Source organism: Caloenas nicobarica, chromosome 1 (assembly GCF_036013445.1).
Source record: "Caloenas nicobarica isolate bCalNic1 chromosome 1, bCalNic1.hap1, whole genome shotgun sequence".
NCBI classification, from domain to species: domain Eukaryota; kingdom Metazoa; phylum Chordata; class Aves; order Columbiformes; family Columbidae; genus Caloenas; species Caloenas nicobarica.
In genome coordinates this window covers 27,334,567-27,360,263 of record NC_088245.1, presented here as the reverse complement: position 1 = coordinate 27,360,263, position 25,697 = coordinate 27,334,567, and the positions used below count along the sequence as shown (strand labels likewise).

Below are 25,697 nucleotides of genomic sequence, written 5' to 3'. Positions count from 1 at the left end.
ATGAAGAAGGGGAAAAAGGGCACCCATAGAAACCTTCCAAGAAGATATCAGACTGCGTGAGGCTTAAACAAAGAAATTCACTGAATGCTGTATGACCAAGTCTGATATGAACAAGTCGAAGAAACAGTGAGGTGATGGAAGTGTAGAAACAGACTGGAAGAAGATTGAAAGCCTTTTTTGTGGACCTTCACTGCTGCCATCAGTTGTTGTCCGCTGTTAATATGCCACTGTCCTAACTGTGCAGAAGGCAGGCAGGTAACAGCTAGGAACCTTAGACTGTAGGGACCAGTGTCTGTGCTGAGAGGAACACATGGTCTGTACATTGGATGATGGAAAACGAACTCAGCAGACATGGTCATAGAAACAAGAAGCTGCAAGTTGAACAGACCATGCATGAGGAAATACAGCTGAGTAAGCTCTAGTGAGGTAGTGCTAGCCAGTCACTAGCCCAGTTGCGCTTCAGATTAATTATTTGTTAATAATCTTGCTGTTTACCAATGGCCCTGTAACATGCTGAATTGCATACATTACCACTCACTTATCTGTCACACTATAAAGCATCTTCACTTCTAAAGGATTCTTAGTCCTGCTAATGGTATAAAGTGAAACTCTTCTATAAAATAAACACTCTTTTGTCAGATCTACATCACTGGAGCATTTTTCAGACTAGATGTACTAATATTCCTTGGAATTTTCCACCATATGGTCTGGCAGATTTCTTTCCATTATCAGTTGGCTGCAGTTCCTAATCAGAAGGAGGAATCACAGCACTGCAGGTTATGAAATAATGGAAAATTCCATCGTTTCAGAAGTGTAGTAACAAATTGGAAAGTGAATGCTTTTCCCATTTCATGTTTGGGTCATGAAACAACGACTCTGCACAGTTCAGCTGTGGGCATTTGCACACTATGTGACTCCTTTGCAAAACACTACTCTCCCATCTTATTTTGTCTCTTACTTTGTTTTCATTCTTTAGGTAAAATTCTGGCCTTGCTGTAGGTAATGTGACTTAAACGAAGCAAGGATTTCAGACCTTTTTTCATTTCTGGATAGCTCAGAACTGTACAGAAAAGACTTTTCTATCTCAGGCATTCTCCTTAATTATTTAACTACAGCACATTGTTTAAAATGAACAATTTAGCATATATTTAATTTGTCCATGCACTATTTTAGACATCAAAAATAGGAATCAAATTAAGTCCCAAGCTGCATGAGAAATCTTGTATTGGAAACTTGGTTACAGTTACTTTTAATCCAGTAAAAAACAGAGTTCTGTCTCACAGAATACAATGAGCTGTATTGTATTCGCTGTCTGAGAGGATAAGGTTTTCTGCAGGTAGGGTAATAAAACTGTCATGAAACACAACTGACATCCAGTAAATGCTGTGAACTGGAACTATGTAAATGCCACTGATATTTCTAAATAAGGCCACGTATTTAACATACAGTTACCACCAGAGTGAAAGCTGGTTAGCAAATGCGGGTGGCATTTGCACTGCAAACTGATGAAGTTCTCAGTTCTAACAAAGCACAGGCAGAACTGAACCCCAGTCTTGAATCTCCACCAAGAATGCCTCGTTATTCTACTTCAGAATTTGCGACAATAATGAGTTTTCTGCTACACTATGAGAAACTTTCTGCAGTGAACAAATACCAGGTCTTTCAGAGATAAGAATTAGAAAGCCAGTCTACGGAGGTAGAGCATGAGCGGTGAGTCTACTCGCTGGCTAGCGTTGAGCAGCTGGGCTGTCTGCTACTACCCGAGTATGTGTATAGTATGTGAGAGTTCCAGCCTTATGTAGCCAATGGTGCTAAGCACAGAAAGTCTGAGAGAGGACCTGAATAACAGAGGGACCTGTCTTATTTTCTGTAGATAGTAATTCCTCTTCTGCTTGTTTTATTACCTTTGTGTAGTCTGCTGCAGAGGGCAGAAGGGTGACTGAGTTCTAGGTGTTCCCACAGCCCCCAGGGAAGCCTGACAATTGTGCAGGGACAATCTTTGGCAGCTGAAAAGCAATACATTGTGATTGTTCAAAGCTTCTATTCTGCTCAGCAGAGGCTGAGAGGTCAGGGAGGTCAGAATCCTTGTAGGGATGGAAACTGGAAACTGGAAACACTTGCTAAGGAGCAGATGAGAGAGGAAGGGTCTGTAGGAAGGCAGGCCATGACCCACTCCACAGGCAGGAGAAAGGTATCATAAGTAGCTGGGGTCTACCCGCTGTCAAGACAAGTACTATACATAGTCCAGGCAATATATTATTTTCTTTCCTATTTCTCTATCTCCAGAGGTAGATGAAGTAAAAGTAAATAGCTATTTATATTGAATAAGCTGCTAGCTAGGACTGCATTTATCTTCTCATGCTGACTCCTTGAGATAAGACAAATGGGAATTTTGAAACCAGGAGCGAAGCCTAAGAGGATGGTAAATGGGTGTATATAATCCAGGAGGAAAGAGACTGCATAGCCTTCAAGACTGATACGCTGAGAGCATGGTCCAAGGCACACTCTTTATTAGAACCGAGCTGGGCAGGACAGGAGGATCTGTTTGAGTCACCAGCTACCCCTAACAGCTAAATAAAACAGACCAGTGTCCAAAAGCAAGTGGCATCGTATAGTCACATGCATATGGATAAACACTCTTGCCTCCCAAAACAGGATGATCTTTTCCATACTGTCTGCTGGAAAGAGCCCCTGGGCTATGATATCCCTAGAACATGTCCAGTCATTGCCTGGGAGAGTCGGCACGGGCCAGGTGGTATGCTAGCAAACAAACAGCGCGGATGACCGAGGCAGCCAAACCGGTGCAGCAGTCCCGTTTTAGTTATTGAATGAGCTTAACCATGGAATCAAGTTCTGCTATCGTTACCCTGTTCTTCAAGAGAGTAAGTTTCATTTAAGTCCATTAGATTGGTTGTTATTACTCCTCCCGTTAGAAGAGTACTCCAAATCTTGCTTCTCTGAGACCTGGAAGCCTCATTACAAGGCTGAGTGAGAACTCTGAGCTGTGGAAGATGCCGGCAAACAAAATCCGTCAGTTCTTCTCTTGAAGACTCAATACACATATACTAGGAGTGGACTACAGAGTGGTCACTGTAAGAGAGGATGCCTGTCTCAGATATGATAAGCAGGAAAGCATAATTCAAATTGCTGATAGACATCGCTGCTTGGTCCAGTGAGGACCACCATCAAAACCATCCCTTGTGAATCGATGCATTTATGATGGAATATCTGTTCTGAAAAAAAGAGGCAGGAAGATCAGATATCCAAGTGATGCAGAATAGATGTGTTGCTTCACAGAGAAATAAAATGATCCGGGATTGTCTGTGTGTGAGAGCAGAGATAAGAAAGAGAATGACTGTAATATTTTCATCGCACAGGGGAAGAGAAGTACCTGCACAGAGAAGCGAAAGGAAAAAAATCCAAACCAAGTATCTGAAATGCTTGAAATGAAATCTGAAAAAGAAGACTTATGAGTGATAACCAGCTCCTACTTAACCCAAATATATTTGTCACCTACAAGGTTTTCTTTTCATAGTCATTCATTTCTAGAAATCATCAACAAGGGTTTTCCAAAGTCAGATATTCTTACATTAAGCATTACCCATACCAGATAAAAAGAAAAAATTAAAAAAATCCAGATTTGGATTTCTAAACATGCAAAGCTGAAAATGTTCAGAACAGGGATTTAACTTGCCCTTTTTGAACTTAATGGTTTAAAACATCCCTTGAGGGTTTGAAGGTGTTTGACCCTGTTCCTGTTTGAAAGCATAGGCACCAACTAGAAAGAAACAGAGAAGTTTGTCACTGCTGTGAAGGGGACAAGGTCTCTGAAGATGAGCTCCTCTCCCACTGTATGTATATGACAGAAATGAAGTGGCCTTTTCTTTCAGAAGTGGTGCAGAAATGATCTTTTGGATTAATTTCCTCCCTGATCAAGATCTCTTTCAATGGGGAATTAGTCCTTGCAGTCAGCTGTTATTCTGCCAGATGACCTGTCATCTGCTGAACTGTCAAAAGCTTGTTGACTTTGCTTTCAAACTGGCTGGTACAGCTAGAAATCAAATTTGATTTATAGAAATCAGGTTTCAAAACAGCTGACGCTGTATGAGAAAGGTGCAAAAATTCTGTGAAGGTCATTTATTGTTTTGACTTCAGTAATAGATTACAGATTACCTTCTCATACACCCTGAACAAATCACTCCAACCAAAGGCTTATTATGATGATGATTTGTGGCTTTAATTTCCAAGAGACTGTATGCATTGAGACCTGGCTGATGTTTCCTGGCACTGGATTCACTCAATATTGAAAATATTTTTCAAAGCTGCCTTAAACAATTTACAAGCTTTGATGCCGTTTTAAAAAGTAATGAATGTATTTGTAAGTCTACAGAGGTAGACTTGCAGCAAGTTCCTGTCACTCTGCTGAACTGTAGTAGTGACCACATATGTATACATTCTTTCTGCTCGTACCCTCAGTTTCACTGAAATTCAGTGTGACAGTTTTCCAGCTGGTATACATTTGTGCAGGTCAAGTGGGCTCAAGCATGCTCTTGTGCCGCTCACTCTCCCTCTCTGGGTTTTACTGACTCTGTATCTAAAAGCTGATTATGATTGAAATAATGAGCAGGAATTTAGTAGCACATTTTGAAAAATCTATTTTATTTCTTCTTTTAAAGAAAGTACGAAGCTTGTTAGATATGGTCTGTAACTGCCAAGAGTTTTGAGCAGCCAGTCTGGCAGCTGTACTTCACTCCATGACTTACATCACAGGGATAGTCTTACCGAGTGTCCCTTGTCTCAGCACGAGGCTGTAATCTTTGATTCCTAACAACCCCTCCCTCTGAGGCCTTGGCCAGGTAGAACTGTGGCTTGTGTGCCTTGATCAAGCTTCAAAGTTTCCAAAGATAGAACAGAAACAGATGCTCACAGCAGATCTGTGACTGTATCTTATGGCACAGCCTTTCTCTCCTTGTCAGCCACACACTGCCTGCCTAGGTTATGATGCTCTCTTAGAGCATTTAAATTCTGAACTCTTTACAAAGTGGTGTGTGCCTAAGAGCATGGGAACAGCTAAAGCCAAGGTTGCCTCCGCTGTGCCAGCTCCCTGTCCACCATCTCCAGCATTTGGAGGCTCTGGTGTGTGCCACGGGAAGTGTGTCAGTGCAGAGCGAGCATTCAGTGATACTTCCCTCATGTCTGGCTCCTGGAATTCCCACCTGGGTGCTGCTGCAAGCACGTGCCGATGGAACAACTACAGCAACAAACGCACTGTGCAGCCTATGCAAGGAGGAGCTATCCAGGCTGTGTGGGTTTTCAGTGACTTGCCTGGGATGTAGATTGGGATGTGTTTATGTTCATGTTCTGGTTTCTCTGTGGCCATCTGTTTATCTTCTCAAGTGCCCATGACCTTTATGTGTTCACACAGCCCTTCTGCCTTCTCCACATCAGACTGTTCCATTCTTCCTTGTCGATGTCTCTTAGATGAGCCATTAGATTGTTTTTGGGGACCAAGCTATCTCCAGGGCTGCCATGCACTCCTGTGTGAACTTGTCTCAAGGGGCCACCAGCTACATTCCCACTCCTTTCCAGTGCAGCCCAGGTCAGCTTCCTCCATCTGGATGCTCCAGATGCTCTAAAAACACAGCCGAATTTAGAGGAAGCCCCAGTGCAGAATCCATTTGAGTGTCCTTTGGAAAGGAACATTTTCTTACTGTGCCAGAGGGGTTATCTTCTGGTTTTCCCTTACGGAATGGTTTAAAGGGAGGACAAAAAGAAAAAAAAAAAAAGTACATCTTGTCTACAGACAATCCCATGGAGACAGAAGTCCATTCAATTATATAAAGAGCTCAAGAGAACTTAAAAATGAAAAAAACCTGTGGGACACACTATGGGGAGGAGAGCGTGGAGCCCAGCCTGAACATCTCTGCAGCAGGCAGACTACTAAGAGAGCTGGCTGGCTCCTGGCCGGCCCACCAGAACCTGCTGATTGTGCCTAGTTGTAGTAAGAATGAATAAGAATTAATAAATAACCTTTTTTTTTTTTTGGAGTAGAGCTTTTGTAAAAGCTTTCAGCACTGGCAGAAAACGTGGAGACACTGAGTAATAGAGAATGGGCAAAGGTCATTCATTCACAATTTCTAGTGCAATCAATATTACAAAGTACTGTCAAATTTTTCAAAATCCTTTTGATTTGCATTTGTTTCAGTTTATAGATATTTGGGTGATAATTCAAGTGCACCTGCAAAATGCACTCATTTTACATACTCATTCTAAGCATGTTTGCCTTTACAATTTTTACAGTCAAAACCTTTTCCCTATTTTTATGAAATAGTATGCATTTCCAGGTTTATGCGGTTTCCTGAAATATGTATTTTTCCCCAGTAATATCATTTCTCGGTAAAAATACCACAAATACATATGCACATAATTTCAGTGGTAAGGGCTTCTTTCAGGCTGTGGAATGATTTTCCACGCAGAGCTCTTTAAATGACTATTTTTTCTGATTTGCTAGCTGAACCAAAAGCCTGAAAATAAAATCCATTTTGAATCAGCCCAAGTCAGCCAAACAAAACAAAAACCACAGTTCAGTCAGGGGAAGAAAAAAATGGTAAAGCGAACAGGATTCAGCTTCGTTGAGTTTGTTTGGTATTTTAAACATTTTTTTCAAGTTAAACTCAGTAAATTCCTTTGGAAGCATTACTGGGAAAGCAAACAAACCTGCTTTTCCTCACTGTGCCGGGGCTGCAGAGGGGGCTGGGGGGATCCTGCCGACTGCAGCATCCCCTGGGCTGTGCCACACAGCCCCGACCTGGGCTCCTGCTGTTTCCCAAAGTCGGTTTAGACGAACGCTCCTTACAAGTGTAAATGCCTTTAAAACAGATAATTTAATGTAAGGTTCTTTGGGTTAAAAAAAAAAAAAAAAAAGGGAGATTTTTCACCTCCTGTGAACCAGGTTTTTAAAGCGATTTGCCGGATTCGGCACCAACTTGGGTGGAATTTAAACGCTCGGTACGCCACCGGTGCGGCCAGCGGGCCTGGGTGCTCGGCGGGCGGGGGAGCCGCCGGCAGGTGCGAGAGGAGGGAGGCGCGGGTCCGCGGGTTCGAGTCCCGTGCCCGCCCTCCCGCGGCTGCGGCGCAATGCGGCGGGACGGGGGAGCGGGCTGAGGAGCCAGGGCAGCCGTTAACGGCCGGGATGGGCGGGGCGGGGCCGGCGCTGACGCCCTCCCGTGTGTTGCAGATCTTCGAGTGGTGGTACTTCCGCAAGTACGGGACGTCCTTCATCGAGCAGGTCTCGGTGAGCCACCTGCGCCCCCTGCTGGGCGGGATGGACAACAGCGCGCCCAGCGCCGCCAGCGCCGCCAACGGGGACGCGGACTCCAGCCGCCAGAGCGTCTCAGGTGAGGGGCGGCCCGCGGCCCCCCGCCGGCGGGAGCGGAACGTGTGTAACGGTGTAACGCGGAAACATCGCTGCCGGGGGGTTCCCGTGCCCTGGGTCGCCCAGCGCGGAGGAAACGGCCCGTTACGTGGCCATATGTTGGCCAGATGCCACTCCCTGCTACCGCACATCTGTGCACAGCAGCGTTTCCACCAGGGCGACTAAATCTAGGCCGCCACCACTGGCTCCATTTCTCATTCAACTTTTATAAAGAGAATGTTGTGGGTATACAATGAAAGCAGGAGGTTGTCCACTCTACGTAATTTGCCACGTAGCTTGTTCACACGCTGTATATATCGTTTTCATAATCTATAAAGTGTTCTTTGTAGTTTTTATCCTGAGCTCTTTTATAACACATAAGGAATTAAAATCTAAAAAGTTTATGTATTGCCGTACCATGATTTTATACGTCCACTAGGTTGGTGACCTAATCTTCCAAAACTCTTTAAGAAGGCACAAAAAGCATATAGCTAATGAAGTTTTAAACCCTGTTAGTTTAAAAGTATGTTGCATATACTTAGTGAGGAAAATGCTAATTTACATGTGGGCGGAGCTGTGGAACTGGGCACAGGTCAAAGCTGCTGGGTGGCGGCTGTGCTTTTTCTCCAATATCACAGCAGTATTTTTATTTAAATTCTTTGGAATAAACCAACATTTTAAAAAAAATCAGAAAAATATCTTAAGAATACCCATCTGCTTTTGCATCACTTTATTTTTTACGTAATGTAAGTCGTATGGAAACAATGTTTGGATTTCACTCTAGTAGATGGAAGCACAGTGGCTTTTAATAGCTCGAGGGCTTGTTCTGTTCCTGACTCTGCAACCAATCTGATTTTGACTTTGGGCAAGTCACGACACAGGTTTTTTTAAAAAGGACTCCAATTTAGAGGGCCTGATTTCAAGGCATTTGAGGCTCGTTTTTGTGAGCTTCCAGGTATTCACAGCCCCTCTGAGTTTCAGTGCGAGGAGCAGATACTGCAAATCAGGCTGAAGGGGTCTGACTCCAAGCCATTCAAGCCTTTAAAGTTGACCTTGACACTCTGGGGCTTATTTTCTACTGCATGTCATTATTCTAGATGAACATATGATTTTGAGAGCCTTACGTAAGTGGTATAAATGTATGAGTTGTAATTTTTGTTATGTGCTTATGTGTTACTATAATGAATACAAATTGACTTGCTCTGGTGAAAAAGACAATGCTAAACTGGAAGAAATCGGCTCTTACGTGATGGAAGGGAGGATGTCAGTTCTGAACGGAGAGAGCTTGAGTCCTGTGGCAGCTCAGCTGTAGCAGGACTGTCCCTGCAGGTTGCCTCGTTCACATCACAGGCTTTGGGATTCTCTTGAGGCACTTTGAGTCAGGTACCTGGTTGCCTGGGAATGGTTGCTCTGAGAGGCAGGCCAGCCTGCCTAAAATAAACAATCTCCCAAGCACTGATCTTTGCAGACTGAAGAGGAGTCCCGGGGGAACTTGTCTCCCTGCTTGGGTGACTCAGCTACCTGAGGGTAGATGAATTGAAAAGTTAGCCCATGAATGATGAAGGTGCTGAAATACTATTGCATCCGGCTTGAGTTGAAGATACTCACTGTTAAAGAAAGTCAGGGCAGGAGCATCTTGGCTTGTGTTCCTCATCTGTAAAATGAAGCTTACCTGTTTCAACCCTAGCTTGGCATACAGGCCATAATCTTAATATTGGAAATTAATTCAGTTTTCATTAGGGATGTGCCCCCTAGAATCAGTTATGTTTTCATGAAATTTATTTCCTCTGGAGGCTTTTAAAATATATCAGAATTAACAAGTGAGGAAAAGTGAATGAAAAAAACAGATTCCATTATGGAGAAAATATTATTGTTTAGCAGCTAAGGTGCCTATGTCTGTACTTGGCAAATTTTACTTCTACTCTTCAGGGTTGTGAAAACAAGCAAGCAAATTATTTTTGAACTCAGAAGTTAAATAAAACAGGTGGCCTCAAAACACCTTGCTCTCTACTGGGTACTTCTACTTAGGGAAGCCTCCATATAGCACAGCAGATTCAGCTGTTGTCATTCCCATCCGTGAATAGCAGCATTGCATGGTGCAGGATATTAGATTTGGATGACCTGGCAGAAAGCATGAGGTGGCTCGGAAACACCTGTGTGCACTCATCAGTGTGCTCAGTCACACTTCAGCACCTCTGAAATAACTCCCATCGTTTTAAAGCAGAAGGCACAGTATTTTCACTAATGAGGTTCACTCAAGCATCTTGACTTTTCTGATATAAATAAATGGTCCAGGAGCATGCTTGCTTTCAGTGCATTGGCACTTGAATCTATGAGCCGGGACTCTCACTGTCTCTGGTTAGTGTGTCTGTACAAGTAGCCTGTTATTCGTGCCTTCAGAAAGATATCAGTGTTCAAAACTTGATCATTGAACAAGGAGCCAGAAGATTAATCTTCAGTAAATCCTAATTGCTTATATAAAATAAGGACATAGTTATAGTATTAATATGTAAAGTAACAGAAAAGGCAACCTTTTCAGTTTACAATGCATCAACACTGGGATTGTTTTTCACTGTCCAACAACACGGAAATTACATTTTCACATGGCTCACCATGTTTTCCTATGGAGATGTTTGACTGTGGTAGAATATTGCATTAGATATCTTTGTCCTCAGAAAGGTCAGAAAAATAGTTGTTTTACTGAGGCCACGGTATCAGCAGATAGCAAGATAAACACAACAAAGAGCACATAATGTTTAACTTGCCAGACAGATGTCAAACTACCCCCAGGATAGGAGGTGGTAATAAAACCCCTTCTTCACCTCCCGTTTTTGTTCCACAGTTCTCCCTTCCTTTCCCTGCAACAGCGCTGGAGGACAGCACACCTCAGATAAAGTATAACCACTTAAATATAAATAAAATGAGCAAAAACAGTGGTGTCATCGTGATCAAATAGCTGTTGCCTAATCTTGTTAGTTGCAAATAGAGTAAGCCGAGCCATTGAATTTTATCTCTGGAACTGAGAAGGCTGATGTTTATTTAATATTTACTATGGTTTGAAAGTCTTATTGTGTAAAAACTGTCAGATTGAAGCTTGTCAAACAGCCGTACCCTCTGGCTGTCCAGCAGAATGGCTGAATGTCAATCAAGCACTTCTGCTGAGTAAACCAGTGGAGCTTTCTAATATTAGCTGCCTGCTGAAGTGGTTAGTTGCAGGATGCAGATGTGAAATCAATGCTCTCTTCCCAAACATCTTCCCCTTCCCGTCTCTCTGTTTCACACGCATGCAAGGTGATGGAGGCACCAAGCTGAGGACCATCTCCTATGCCATTTGACTAGTTTTTGTGTAGCTGCAGGAGTCATTATATTCTTGCAAATAATTTATGTAACATGCTTTTTGTGCCACTTTAGCCTCAGAAGTTGGAGTTAGGCCCATCAGAAAAGAATAGGGCTTGACTTGGCATTGTGTATTTCTGTCGCTTTCTTTGATGGAACAGGCATATGGAACAGGCATGTGTTTATCAGTGTTGTACAAAGTAGGGTAGATACCCTACTGACTCAACATCCCACCAGAAAACTGTTGCTGTGATCTCTTAAGAAACAATGTCACTGAATTTCATAGAGAAAAATGTGCTGGCTGACTTCTGGTGGTGGAAAGCAGCTGGCAAGAGGCTGCGGGGCCGGTGCTGCTGTTGAGGTTTTGCAGAGCGCCACATGAGGGGTCAGTCAGTAGCAGATCTGTGGTGGAATGACATGCTGCCTCTCAGTGAGCCTTTGTGCAAATACTGGGTTTGATTCTGGTCTTACGTTCACTGGAGTGAATTGTCTTTGTTGAAATTAAGAGAATAAATCTGGTGTTAAAGTAAGAAAAGCCAGAATCAAGACCTCACCTTTCAAAAACAATTTTTGTGATTTTGGTTTTCTTGAGTTCTCTTCTAAATTGCATTGTTGCAAATTGTCTTATCTCTTCCTACCTGTAGCAGGAATAATTTGGACTTTTTTTTCCCAAGAGAAATATGTGAAATGCTTTGCAATGCGATGAACTTTTCTCTACATCCTTCGTCAGCTCTGGGATGCTTATAACTTAAGTAAGGTCAGCACATGTTGCCATGGATTTTTTACTTCACAAGCTAAGGAGGAATTAAATTTGGCAACTGTAGCTGAGATTCTGTGATTTGCAGAATTAACTGGACAGGGAAGTTTTTCTGTAGAAATAGCAAGTCCATAGGGACTGAGTTAATTACTGTTTTTCAGTGCAATAGCCCACTGTGATCCCTCTTCTGTTCTGCATTATGGTAAATGTGAATCCTGGCACTAACCAGTATTATCTTTTCATCTGGCATTTGGAGCTTTGTTAGTGGTTATTTGGCTGGAATAATAACATTTGTTGACACTAATTTATAATGAAATTATTATTTTAAAAGGGAAGAACAGTCTGGTTACCTGCATCTCTATACACTTGACTTTTTTTTTTCCATTTGCACCTATAAAGACTGAAAGTTATTTGATAAGGGTCTTTAGAAGGTAACTGATGTTTCTGATAAATTTCAAGTGCCATTGTAATTTGAGAGAGATTCATTATTGTGTGTTTCTATTTATGACAGAATGCAAAGTGTGGCGAAATCCTTTAAATCTGTTCAGAGGAGCTGAATATAATCGGTAAGTGCTATGATATTACAGTTTCAGGCATAGTACTGAGTTAAGGACCTCAGTCGTACTTTTGCATTAACCTGACTCAGAGATGGAAAAACAAAACCAACTGTGAACATATGCTCATACCAGGTTTTTCTGTCATTTGTAAAATGTTTCTGAATGAAAAGGAATTTAAAATCGTGCTCATGCACTTGTTATTTCTGCAATTTTTTGTGAGCTTATAAAAAAATAGACTACCTAAGTGCGGCGTATGTGGTACCGTTAATACAGTAATTCTGTCCAAATCACTTATAGCAAAAAACGTGATGGATTATATCTAGGTTTCATGTAGTCTTAATGTTTGAATATGCATGTTACTGATTTCCAGTGTGTACTTCCCAATATCCTCATTAGCTTAGGTTCAACTACTGTCACTCCATCCTAGTACAGTGAAATGCAATGTGTGTTGGTTACGAGATTGACTGGGTGACCTTGGTAGGCTATGCCCATCTCTAATGTCTAGGATGCTTTTCTAGATTAATTTTGCTGAATGTGACTTCATTAACCAAAATGCCTCTTTGTTGGCATTTTTGCAGGTATACATGGGTAACAGGGAGAGAACCTTTGACTTACTACGATATGAATCTTTCAGCACAGGACCATCAGACATTCTTTACATGTGACACAGATCATTTACGGCCTGCAGACGCTAGTAAGAGACCTTGTGAACAACTGTTTTTGTTAATAGGTTAATGATTGTTTCAAATTGATGCAAGAAAAATGCAGTCAGACATTAGTTCTCCTGGGTAGATAAAGAAAGGAAAACGTTTGATCATACCTAGAAAGCTGTTACCGTTGGATTTGTAGTATTCTAGATCTGGACAAGTATCTATATAAGTATAAACTATTGGTATCACTATTTTGTTCTGCTTTCTTGTTGAAGGCATTCAAGGTACCATTTGCAAGTGTAAAGGCTTGGGTGTTTCTCCTGTTTCTTGCAGTGGCTTTGAACATGTATTGTTGATCAATTTGCCTCCACCTGCAGTGTAGTATGTTGACTTACATTATCCAGGTTCCACTTAGTCTACGCTGACAGAAGAGAGAGCTCTTATGTAAAACCTGAGTCCTGTGTTTCATTCCCTGATGTAGTTGGAAGCTCTATGAAAAAATGGGAACACATGCACAACTGGATTTGATATAAGTAGCTTAAGTTGTATTAAACCTTTACTGTTAAGTCCACGTTCAGACTTTGATTCTGCTAAAAATGTATGACAATGATTTCCGCTGTCAGAATTTACTTCTGAAGAGACATATCTTTGTCTCTTAGGAAAGGAGAGATACTGACGGTTGGGCACCCCATTCTGATGGCTTAATTACAAAGGAGAACATGATGTGCTTTTTTGACACACAATAAACATGAAACCTATTTTCTGAACTCAGTGGGATAATCGTGAAGTTGTCTGATTAGCCTGGATGTTGTTTCCATTTAACATTCACCTAGAGCAACAGCACACTAAGAACTAGAATAAGAATCCCAACTATCCTTGTATTCTTTTGTGCCCTATGGAATCTATTATATTTCCCCAAGAGGAAAAAGCTGCTCGTCACCTCTGTGTGTGACAGTGCAGATGGCATGATCTCTCAGCCAGATTTTCCCATGGAAAAAAAGTTTAATTAAATGAAAAAATAAAGTGACGTTTTGGGACAAAAGCTCATGTTGATTGTGTTTCTTTTGAGTGATCACTGAGCTCTTTGAAATGCACTGGAGTTGGGCTGAGAGCAGTAAATTCAGTTAAAATACAGCAGATTCTCCTTGTTAGCACTGTAATGACTGATATGCCCCTGTTCTGCTTTGTTTATTGAATAGTAATGCAAAAAGCCTGGAGAGAGAGAAACCCCCAAGCCCGAATTTCTGCGGCACATGAAGCTTTGGAATTGAATGAGTGAGTGACAACAACATTAACATTTATTTCCTGTCATTTAAAAGTCTGTTTGATGATAGCTTGAGGCAAGGGGTTTGCTACAGTAATTTTTAACCATGATTACAGGCCTGTCACAGGAAGGCCTACAATGAGAGGAAAAAAGCACAGCTGCATGTTGTGCTAGCCACTCAGAAGATCCTTAGGGCAGTGATGATAATGAGAGTCTTTCCATTGATGTCAGTGGGCTTTGGATCAGCATAGCGAAATGTTAGTTAAGTTGCCTCCTGATGAGCATATGAAATATACATTTATGGGATGAAGAGTTCTCTTCTGGATTTCTCAGTCATCCTGAACAGAGGCAAGAAAGAAGGGACTCATAAACACCTTCTGAAATATTCATTTCATAGTGTGAGAGAAGACAATCATAGAATCATTTCAGTTGGAAGAGACCCTCAGGATCATTGAGTCCAACCGTAACCTAACTCTGGCACTAAACCATGTCCCAAAGAACCTCGTCTGAACACCTTTTAAACACCTCCAGGGATGGTGACTCCACCACTTCCCTGGGCAGCCTGTTCCAATCTTCTGGGACTTACAGCCTTTGAGTCCATTATTTATTTTCTCAATGATAGGTGCAGTATTTTGAGATCCCACAATAAACTCAGCACTGTGATGCTTTACTGGCGTGGCAAACTGTCTAAATGTTGCCCCTTAAGTTTCTGTCAGAGAATTCTAGAATTCCATAGACTGGTGCCTTATGGATTGGCCTTCACATGTTTCATCAGAAGGAGAAAAAGAATTTTTTGTTCCTGGACAGCAGTTTAACTGAGAGACCATGTAGCATAAAAGGCTTTTGCAGAAGTGGGCTATAAGCCTGTCCTGTTCCACCCACATATCACAGAATGGCCGAGGTTGGCAGGGACCTCAGGAGGTCACCTGGTTCAACTCCCTTGCTCACACAGGGTCACCTACACTATGTTACACAGAACCATGTCCAGATGGCTTCTGAATATCACCAAGAAGGGAGACTCCACAACCTCCATGGACAACCTGTGCAAGTGCACAGTCATTCTCACAGTAAAAGAGTGTTCCCTGATATTCAGACAGAACCTCCTATGTTTTAGTTTGTGCCCGTTGCCTCTGGTCCTGTCACTAGGCACCACTGAAAAGAGCCTGGTTCCATGCTCTTTGCACCCTTGCTTCAGGTATCATCATGTATTTATGAGATTCTTCCTGAGCCTTCTCTTCTCCAACCTGAACAGTCCCAGCTCTCTCAGCCTTTGCTCATATGTGAGATGCTCCTGTCCCCTAACCATCTTCGTGGCCCTTCATTGGACTCTCTCCAGTGTGTCTGCGTCCCTCTTGTACTGGGGAGCCCAGAACTGGACACGGCACTCCAGTTATGGCCTCACCTCCCTCAGCCTGCAGGCAGCACTCCTAATGCAGCTCAGGATGCCATTCACCACCTTTGCTGCAAGGGCACATTGTTGGCTCATGTTGAACTTGGTGTCCACCAGGACCCCCAAGTCCTTTTCTGCCAAGCTGCTTTCCAGCTGCATGGCCCACAGCAAGGACCAGTGCCCAGAATCTTGTTTTCACCTGGACCTGCTGTTATCCATTCCTCAGCTGGTGGATGACTCCTTGTGAAACGCAGCTAGAGATGCTTCAGCCTCATTCTATTCCTGTATAAAGAACAATCTTATCAGCGGTGTGCTTTGTATTGGAAAGAAGTCAACAGGCTATATCCCAGCTAACTTCAGCTGCTAAAAATGTGGCCATCGAGTTTAAAGTAGTTGCCTGGGCTCCCTCTATAGTCAACGGGAGAGGCACCTCCATTCAGCAATTCACTCTATTCTTAGACAGATGTCTAAACATGTGAAATGAATGGCATTGTGAAGATGCTCCTTGATGGAGGTGGAGGGGCACAGACAGTTAAGAGATCTAAATTAGACAGCTAAAAGCTGAATGAGGTGACTCCCACCATGCGTTTCACCTTTCTGTGTACTCCTAAAGCTGCTTTCCTGTTTGTTTGTTTGTTTGTTTTGTTTGTAATCTCTACAATTACATTTGTAATCTGTTCTTTGTGTATGACAAGTGTTATATGTTCATTTCATACCATCACAGTAATGGAGACATTTTGTGTTAAAACAATAGTGCATAAAACCAATCTTGGTTTCCAGAAGGAGTTTTAGGGAGACGGGCCAGGACTGCTTGGTGAGATAGTGCTTTACTTTCTGGCGCAGTTGTCAGTAGGTTTACTCCAGTGACTGACTGAGTGATACAGTACCTACAAATGAGAGTCGTGATCTGGTTGCCTGGATATTTTTGTTCATCAGAACAGTTCATCAGAAAGCTATGCAGACAAAACTCCATTGCCTCTGTATTTGGAACATCCTTGCCAGTCTGCATGTCTTTGTACAGCTTTATTTCATGCAACTCTCTCATGATTTTTCCTCTGATATTATTGCAGGTGTGCTACTGCCTATATTCTCTTGGCTGAAGAGGAAGCGACAACAATTGTAGAAGCAGAGAAGCTGTTCAAGCAAGCTCTGAAAGCTGGAGAGGGCTGTTACAGGCGTAGTCAGCAGTTACAGCACCATGGTGCCCAGTATGAAGCCCAACACAGTAAGTTTCTTTGGAGGGAATAGCCATTTCTGTAGAGAGAGAAGTTCTGGGAAGTTCTTTTTTGTTTTGATTTGGCTCGGTTTTTTTCCTCTCAGAACTATGTACTCGGTATTTAAAATTGATTTAGAATATGGCCCTAGAGCCAGACTATTCTGTTTCAGTGTTTTTCCTTGATTCCGTTGCTGAGCTAGCAATGCTCAGATTACAGATACACCTTTTCTATGTCATGGCAGAAAATATTGCAGCATGTACTTAACAGAAAAGAAAAGGTAGCAGAACCAAAAGAGATCTGATATTCAGAAAACACTGGACACTGTTTTAGGAAGTTGAACTGAGGTGCCTTTAGCCATTTTGAAAACATGGGCTCATGTTGTGAAAAGGCAGTAAAGAAAAATGATGGAAGCAGGAGTGATGCTTTGCCAGCTTTTTTCCATCAGTTGTGAGGGTAAAAATGTGCATTGTTCTGTGTAGAAGTTAATGAGACCCATTAACCAGTGTGACATTTGAAAAATTAGTCGCATACATTAAGAAAGGTCACAGAAACATAAAAAAAACAACTGGAATAATGCAGTGCTCTAATTGAAAGTCTAGGGGTTTTTTTTATTCTGAATAAGCAGATTTAGCTACTGTGCTGGTATTTATTAGATGCTTCTTAAACCTCAGAAAATACATGAGGGTTCACTTCCAGTAAATGAACAAAAAGATTAAAAAACCAAACAGCCTAGGTTATTTCTAGTCTATGATGGATACTTCAGGCAAAAATAATACCAATTAATTATGAAAGTACAAGCACTAACATACTTTGGGCATCTTTGGGTTTTTCAGGACCTGAATACACAGCCTCTGGCTATCTCACATAATTTGAAGATTGCTGATAAAAATTGTATGTAGTGAAATTGTCTGTGATCTCTGGTTTCAAAAGTGTACACAAGTCGATACCTGAAAATCTGAGGTTTTATAAAGCTCGGGGGTAGTATTTCAGGCATTTGTTGGTTATAAAATTATATTTAAGATGATTTGCTTATTTTTAGAGAAAATAAAAAATGGAGCAGCTGAGCCCTTGAAGCAATTTTCAGGCTCTAGCAGGCTTATGGTTGTCAGTGAAACCTTAATGTGTGCACTCATTCCATCCTGAGCACAGCAAATGACAGCGATTCTATGAAAAATACACAATAAGAGTAATTAAACCCTGTCATGATGCTTACATCCAAGATAACCTGGTTAAGTTTGTGCAGGCAAGTGTAAGTACGGTATTTTTGTAACCTGTGTGTGCTGGATGGCTACTGTCGTCATCAAATTTGACACCCTGAACCTTCGGTATTACAGCAGAGGAAGCAACCAGTTGAATCGCAAAATGAAGTGCATTGCCACAGAGCAGGAGGGGCTGAAAAGTGACTGCCAGCTCTGACTGTGGCTTCAGGAGGGGCAGATCGTCCAAGAGAACACCCAGCCTCACCTTGCTAATGTCAGTGTGCACCCACAGGAGTTAGAGAAGTTGCAGACTCAGGTGGCGCCTCAGACACAAGGGCCTCAAGTAGGATTCGCTTGATTATAAGCTGGACTTCTGTATGGCTTACACAGGTGGAAAGCTCAGATCTCTAGAGAGGAAGGACCATGGACAGATGTGTTGCAGTTACTGCATGGTTATGAAATATTTGTCATTCCATTTCTGGTCCTTGAATTTGACTTCGGGGTGAAAAATGGGCATTTCATCTTTTACAGGTGAAAAACACTATGTAATTTCTTGAACAGCAGCATATTGCTCTATATTTCTGTTTATTCGTGTGTTCCACCTCCTTCATACGTTATTTTATGCTAGACCCTGAATTTTAAGAGTAAATAATTACTTTGAGTACCCAACTTAACCTCTGTCAGAAGGTGCTAGTTTATAGAAAATGTAGTCTTCTTTTTAAGGTGGCTCATGTTAGTCACCCCAAATCATTAGTCACCTCAGAGAATTTTGACTTGGAACGTTATCTTGATTTCATGGTAAGAAATGCCTTTTGACCATTCCTTCTGAAAAGAAGCTTGACCTGAAATGTATACCTCTTAGTTAGACTACATAAACATGTTGAAACAGATGTAACTAATAAATTGTTTATTAAATATATAGGAATCAATACAGAGATAAGGAATTACATAATATAAAATACAGCTAAAGCAATTCCTTCCCTCCATTACTTATTTTTTCTTCTAAAGCTAGACCTTTCAACCTGGCGCTTAATCTATCTGAAAACTGTAATCACAGCTTTAAAACAATTTGTAGGTACCTGGAATGCTTTCAGTACACATCTTTTTCTTGTTATGAAAGGCTTGAAAATGTTAGGAACAGACTAAAATCTTTACAGACTGCATACTATACACTAAGATAGGTTGTAGCAGGTGTCTTATATTTTCATGATATGGTAATTTTATAGATGATTAGCTGTCTGCTCATTTCCTGTTGGTCCAGAAGCATATTAAGAGTTTGCATTGGAATTATAGGGAAGATAATGAGAAAGAAACAAGTAAGAATTCTCCAAGAGAGTAATTATTACAGCTGTTTAGTTTCTGTCATCTTTGCTGTTAGCGCATCTTCCAGCACGTAAGACTGTCATATCTGAAACATGCTAACTTGCCATCCGCAATTAACGGTGTAAGGAATTTGAAGATGATAACTGAGTAACAAATAAAGGCTCTCTGTAAACTGAAAGTTCAGGGTATACTTCTTTTCTTCTAATCATTAAGGAAAAAGACTGTTAGAGGATGAGGATTTGTTCTGCTACATCTCCTATTAGCAAGCATGTACATCATAACTTACAAAAAAGGCAGTATATAACGTGCATTTTCATGGATGCTCTTGTCTTAACCGTGTATGTGAATTGGTAAATAATATAATGCTGTGTGTGTGACCACAGAGTTTTGCGCCATTGTTGACTTCATAGGGGTTCTTCTTGCCTCACTTGATTACATGATGGTCTATACCTTATAGCATTCCTGTACCTTCAGATCTGCTTGTATTTCATAGGTGCAAGGGCAGTCTGTAGGTCCGTATTTATACCACTGTACATCAGGAGTAGTTCCACTGATTTCAGTGATGTTGTGCTACATCTAAATCATCAGAATTTGGTAATCTTTTATTAAAATTATTGTGCAAGCATTGATGATAGTCAATTAAAAAAAATCCAAGAAAACTATGTTTCCTTTTGTGTTGGAATATTAAATGAACCTTTGTTTTATCTTTTTTATCTTAATACTGTTTCTTTTTCCTCTTATACAGGAAGGGACACCAATGTGTTAGTTTATATTAAGAGGAGGCTGGCAATGTGTGCAAGAAAGCTGGGAAGGACCAGGGAAGCAGTGAAAATGATGAGAGATGTGAGTTTGGATTTGTTTCGCATGTGATACTTAGATAATAGTAGCACAGAAATGATACACATTTGCTTACAAGTTAGCATCCATTCTTGCTGCATGCAGCATTGCTGATAGTCATTTTGTTTGTGTAATGTACATAAAGTTGAGAGTTCATTTACAAGGTTGTGAAAACAACACCATGAAGTCATAAAATACCAGATGAACAGTTGCCCGTACAGGCTGAATTTCCCATCCTGGTACATGTGCAGTGGAGTGCAGTCTGTAATAATTTGATCATGAAATTACCTGGCATTTTTTCTGAAGCATGTAATGAATGTTGCTAACTTAACAAGCAGGTTTTAAGTGTTCTGTTTCCTCCTTATAAAGTTGCAGTTTGGCTCTGTGTGTTGCTTACGTCGCACTATTCAGACCCAAGGATGGTGTTATTTATTTATTAATGCAAAACCTATTACTGAGCAGCCAAAACCAAGTAATTAATCTATAATGAACTGATTTCCCTCTGAGATGGGGGATGATTATATCCCTGTTTTGTAGGCAGGGAAGCTACCAGTGGTAGTCATAAGTCAGTAAGCGACAAAGCTACACATTTGAAACACCAAACAGTAGCTATTTTAGGGATGGCAGGAGGGGCAGGTGTCCGCATAAGGCACTGTATATGTTTCAAGTATGTAAAACGCTCAAGTTTAGAGATAGCTGTGAATGCCCACCATTTCTTCAAGTGAGATTCCCTGGATGCAGATTAGAACACAATTCTTTGAGGAGGTGACTTGCAAGTCCATGACAGAAGGAGGAATGTAGCCCTAGAGCTCTGTGCGGCTGATGGTAAAACTGTGTACCGGTTTCCTGCATTCTCCTTTCTTACACTTCGTTTTCCAGCTCCCGCAAAAATGAGGTAGAGATGAATCCGGCAAGATTTAGAGTTCTGCAATTTAAGCTGAAGGACCTAAACTTTAAATGCACAAAATGGAATCCCGGACCAGAATGAAGCACCTGTAAAGTGTGCTATAGACAGCTCAGACAAATGGCCCTGAAACCTGCCTAGTGAAAAGATAAATTCTTGCTGCAAATCAGTGGGAATTTTAATGTAAAAAGGCAAATGACTTTTTTCTGGAGCTTGGGCACTTGCATCAATGGCAATAGTGCAAGAATGTCTGTGAGTCTGGAATCCAGCACCCAGCATCTTCTCCTGGAACTGGGGCACTCATGAATATTTTTTGAAACCATTGAGCAGAGTTCGTCATAATAATGCAGGGCCTTGTCCTAAATAGTCTACCAGATGGCCAGTGCTGAGTAACTTTTGTTTCCTGTCTGTAGCTGGGGTTTTTCAGGCATGCAACTGTCACTCTCCAGAAACATGAGGCTCCCAGACAGAGGTGTTGAACTTTTCAAAAACTCAACCATTGTACAGCTAAGAGTGAGAGAAAGAGGTACAGGGAAGAAAGACCTGCTTTTGCGGTCCTGTGGTCAGCTGGGAGAATGTTGATTTCAAAAACATTGTCTTCAATCTCGTCGACTCCACTGATTCTTCATGAATTTTGTTACACAGGCGCTCTGGGACAAATACTGAAATGTTTGGGGACAAACATCGAACTTTTAAGTGCCGGCATTAATATACAAGAAAGATAAAATTTTGAATTTCATGTTCAAATGTTACACATCATAATTATGGAAACTTCTGGAGCTTACCATGGGCTGCTGAATGTGTTTTGTGATTTGTAGATAGGGCTGTGTGGAACAGATACTCTGTGAAGCCGCGTTCTGCTGATGTCAGTATGTATAGTTAACTGTGTTTGGAGAGCACAGGGACTTGGGTGGTCCATCTAGTCCTAGATTTCTTATGCAAAGTGAGAGCCAGAATGTTTTGGTTATAATGAATGGTGTATTCTGTCACCAGAGAGAAAATTGTATGTTGTTCAAGTTAAGTACAATGTGAATCTCGCAAAGCAACAATGACAGGGAGACCCAAAGTCATCATTTGTTAGACACTTGAAGGATGGAAACCACTCACCTCAGTTGGAACGTTAAAATGCTAAAATGAAAGGACTGGATGCCAGACAAAGGACGTGTAAAGATAGACGCTGGGCCAAATCCTCAGAAGTGAATGTAGGTGCCTCTAGAGCTCTTCATTGTGAGCAAGCAGAGCCAAGAATTAGCTGGTCCATAGATGAAATGTAAAAGCAGCAGCATCTGTAGGTCACAACTCCAGTACACTGGGAGCAAGAGCAGGGTCAAGTCAACTTTGCAGATGCTTTTCTTACACTGACTTGAAGCTACTTATTTCTGATGAATGCATATCCTCCATTTCTTCATGGAAGACATAAATAATATACTTATGAAGAAGTTTGAAGAACATTAATATCTCATTGACAGTTTCTATGTGATTGATGAGGGAGGAGATTAATTTATTCGCCCTAAAAAGAATATGAAGGATTTGTTGGCTGGGGACTGCTGAATCTAGCATCAGGGGACAGAGGGCGGAGGCCCTGTTTGTGTTTGAAAGATTGAAAACAGATTTCTCAAGACATGGAACATGGTGGAAATGAAGTGTTAAGAGGTTCATGACACCATCTGGGAAATATGATTGGGATGTAGTGAGTCTTTGCCACTTTGAAAAAATAAAATATTTGAGAGTGTTTAATTCATTGCATGTATGAGGCCATCTTGAGGACATTACTGATGGATTAGATTGTCTTACTTGAATTTTTTGTAAGAAAAGACTGAGATCCTGCTTAGAACACCTTAATGGAAAGAAAATGAGTTGATGGTGATTTAAATAAGATTTTTATTTTATGGTTATGTACGCTGCTGATAGGGAAATAATATTCTTTAATACTATATTTAAGATATTTAAAACAATTTTTAAAAACTTTTTTAAAAACTTCTTAAAAACGGGGGGGTTTAAATTAAAAAAAATGGGTAGGAATTTCTGTTGCTTCTGTGATTTTCAGATATCGTTGCTGTTTTTGTTGCTTGGATGTCATTCATTTAGCTGAGTTGAATTAATGAGAACTGCAAACATGTAATTTTCATGGAAGCTTGTAACTGAATCATACATAGGTGTTGGTTTTGCTTGTGTTTCTGATGATGATTATTTACTATATTTTGCTATAGAAACCAGCAGCTGTCACTGTTTGTATGTATTGAGTTAGCTTATGATCTCATTTTGATTAGTGTATTGTTGGAATAATTCCAGTCTAGTCAACCAAGTTATTCCATTTATACACAGCATGATATGGTCTGTGAGGGAACTAGATCTCTTACTGTCTCTGAGGAGATAGTCTACAGTACTGGTTGTTTTATTTGTAGTGCTGATTATGTTAGGAGGACCTAAACTAGTGTGTTCTAAATTATGTTGGAAAACTTGGCATGTGCAGAGGTGAAAGGCCTTAATGGTGACTGTGGGGAATCTGCAGCATCCTGTCTAGGATGGTAAAACACTTCAGTCTCCTGTCCAGGGTGATGAAACACTGGCCCAGGTTACCCAGAGAGGTGGTAGATGCCCCATCCCCGGAGACATTCAAGGCCAGGCTGGACGGGGCTCTGAGCAACCTGATCTAGTCGAACATGTCTCTGCTCATTGCAGGGGCATTGGACTAGGTGACCTTTAAAAGTCCCTTCCAAACAAACTGTTCTATGCTTCTACTCTAAGGGTGGCAGGCAGAAGGTGTGCTACTGGGCAAAGGGAACAGGAGCTCTTAATTGGTTCCTCTTTCAGAGAGAAGATGAAAGAAACTCGTTCTAGAGTGCTTTTATCTCCTACCCCGTGGCCCTGAGCCCCCCTGAAGGCTGCTTTGTAGTCTGAACAAGTATATGTCTCTGAGACACAGTGGAACTGCAACTTGCCACATGCTTTGCAGGTTTGTTTAGAAATGAGTGAAGCTGAGGGAGAGAAGAGACTCTCCAGGTCTTTCCTTAGCTCTGGAGAAGGATAGAAACCAAAACACTTTTTAAGGGTCAGAAAAGTACATTTTATTTCTGAGATCGGTCATAACTGCTGAGAAATTACTCTTACTACCACAGTAAAGGACCTAAAAGTCTACTTCTATGTACCTAGCTCTCAGAACCTTGCTGAGGATATTTCAGTTGGACATGTTTATGTGTTCTTCTCAGTGCCCATCTGCAGTCCCTAAATGCATATTTTATGCTACAGGAGACACTAAGGAATGATCAGCACCTAAGCAGCTTGTATTGTTAGAATGCTGCACACTTATCAATGGGCTACATGATAAGTTGTTTAAACACTCAGGCTACCCTGAGCATTTAAAATGGTTTAAGAGGTTATATCACCTGAAGGCTTCCAAAGGGTACTGAGCCATACTAAAACAATTTAAGTGATATGGATAGGTTGGGGGTTTGTCTTTTTATGACCAGCAGTATTAGTGATTTTTGCTGGTGTGATAGTTCTGCAGATCTGCATATTTTCTTGGCAACCTCTTTTGTTGGGCTTTGAATTAAGTTTTCTGTTCGATATTCTCTTGAACTCTGTAGTCTTGTATGCATTGCTGATTTTGCTCTCTGGTAATGGAAATACTTAGCCAGGACAGTGTTCTGCACCTTCAATTATCAAACCATGTCAAAGAAAGAGAGTACTAATTGCAAATAAAGATGTTATGTTATCCTTCGTAATTTAACAACACAACTTCTGCAGCTACTTGTGCTGACAGCTACTGTCTGTCTCTCACAAATATTTCTGTGCTCGAGGCAAGGAGCGAGTCAGATTCTTTGGCTTGTGTTACACAGGTCAGGTTAAGCAGGCTGCTCTGCCTTGAGTGGGATTCTAGCTTTATTAACATCTGCAGCAGTTATTTAAAGTACCATTTATTAAAATATGAAGGAAAAGCACTTCTTAGTTAAATGAGACCAACAGTTATCTCATACATTTTAGAAGAGTGCTACACTTGTGAACGGTGACTTTTGATGATCTCCACCACAGAGCAGTATCTTCAGGTAATTCTTGTTCTGACACACAAGCACTGCAATAACAGCAAGTGATACATGCTGATGTTAACATTTCCATATGTCTGTGGATTCAAATGTGGTTTGTTTGGTCGCAGATTCACACGTTATTGGTAAGTGGGAGGGGTGGGTCGGAACATCCCCGATTTAAACGGGCTCTTAAATAAAGTGGAGGCTTGTGTGATTCCCCTGATCGTATTTATTCCTTTTCCTGCATGTGACTCAGACCCCCCACTTTTTGTCATGGCTGTGATCCTGCGCAAAACCCTCAACAACTAGAAATTTGGTGACTACTACCTAAACCAAATAATAATGTTTCTCTTATAAATTATGGGCTTTCAGCACCGTGATTCTGTTAAGATAAAATGTAGTCATAGAATATAGTCACATAGTCTTGGTAGGAGCCCTGGTAACTTGGACCCTTTTTGTCTGCCCTTACACATCACTCCACGTTCAGGGGCTTTGCATTGTCCTTTAATTATGCTCTTCCATCTCTCTGAAATGTCCTCGCCCATTTTTGAGCTAATTGATAATTTCCTCTCTTTAATTTCATTTAAAAATCTACTTGTAAAACTATGACAAAGTTTATGCAACCAGTACTTTGGGATGATGCAAATAAAAGAATGTTTTTGAAGAGGGTTATGAGTAATGACTTTATTTTCATGCTTTATAAAGTCACTAATCTTTGATGTAGCAAACTTTATTGTAATTTATCACTGTTCCTGTTTTTATGTGATGATTCTTTAGTAGTGAAGTACATCTGGAACAACCTGTGCTCTTCCAGTTTCATGCCA

The 25,697-nt window shown here is 41.1% G+C and overlaps 1 protein-coding gene across 2 annotated transcripts in view; it reads left to right on the top strand.

Moving 5' to 3' along the window:
- The window catches only part of ST7 (suppression of tumorigenicity 7), a 151,487-nt gene that overhangs the window by 82,054 nt on the left and 43,736 nt on the right, over positions 1-25,697 (top strand). For both annotated transcript variants that reach the window (XM_065643481.1, XM_065643489.1), the window contains exons 3-8: positions 7,238-7,397; positions 12,019-12,073; positions 12,643-12,758; positions 13,914-13,989; positions 16,439-16,593; positions 19,853-19,950. In XM_065643481.1, coding sequence (XP_065499553.1) covers positions 7,238-7,397; positions 12,019-12,073; positions 12,643-12,758; positions 13,914-13,989; positions 16,439-16,593; positions 19,853-19,950 — 660 coding nt within the window. The remainder of the gene's footprint in view (positions 1-7,237; positions 7,398-12,018; positions 12,074-12,642; positions 12,759-13,913; positions 13,990-16,438; positions 16,594-19,852; positions 19,951-25,697) is intronic.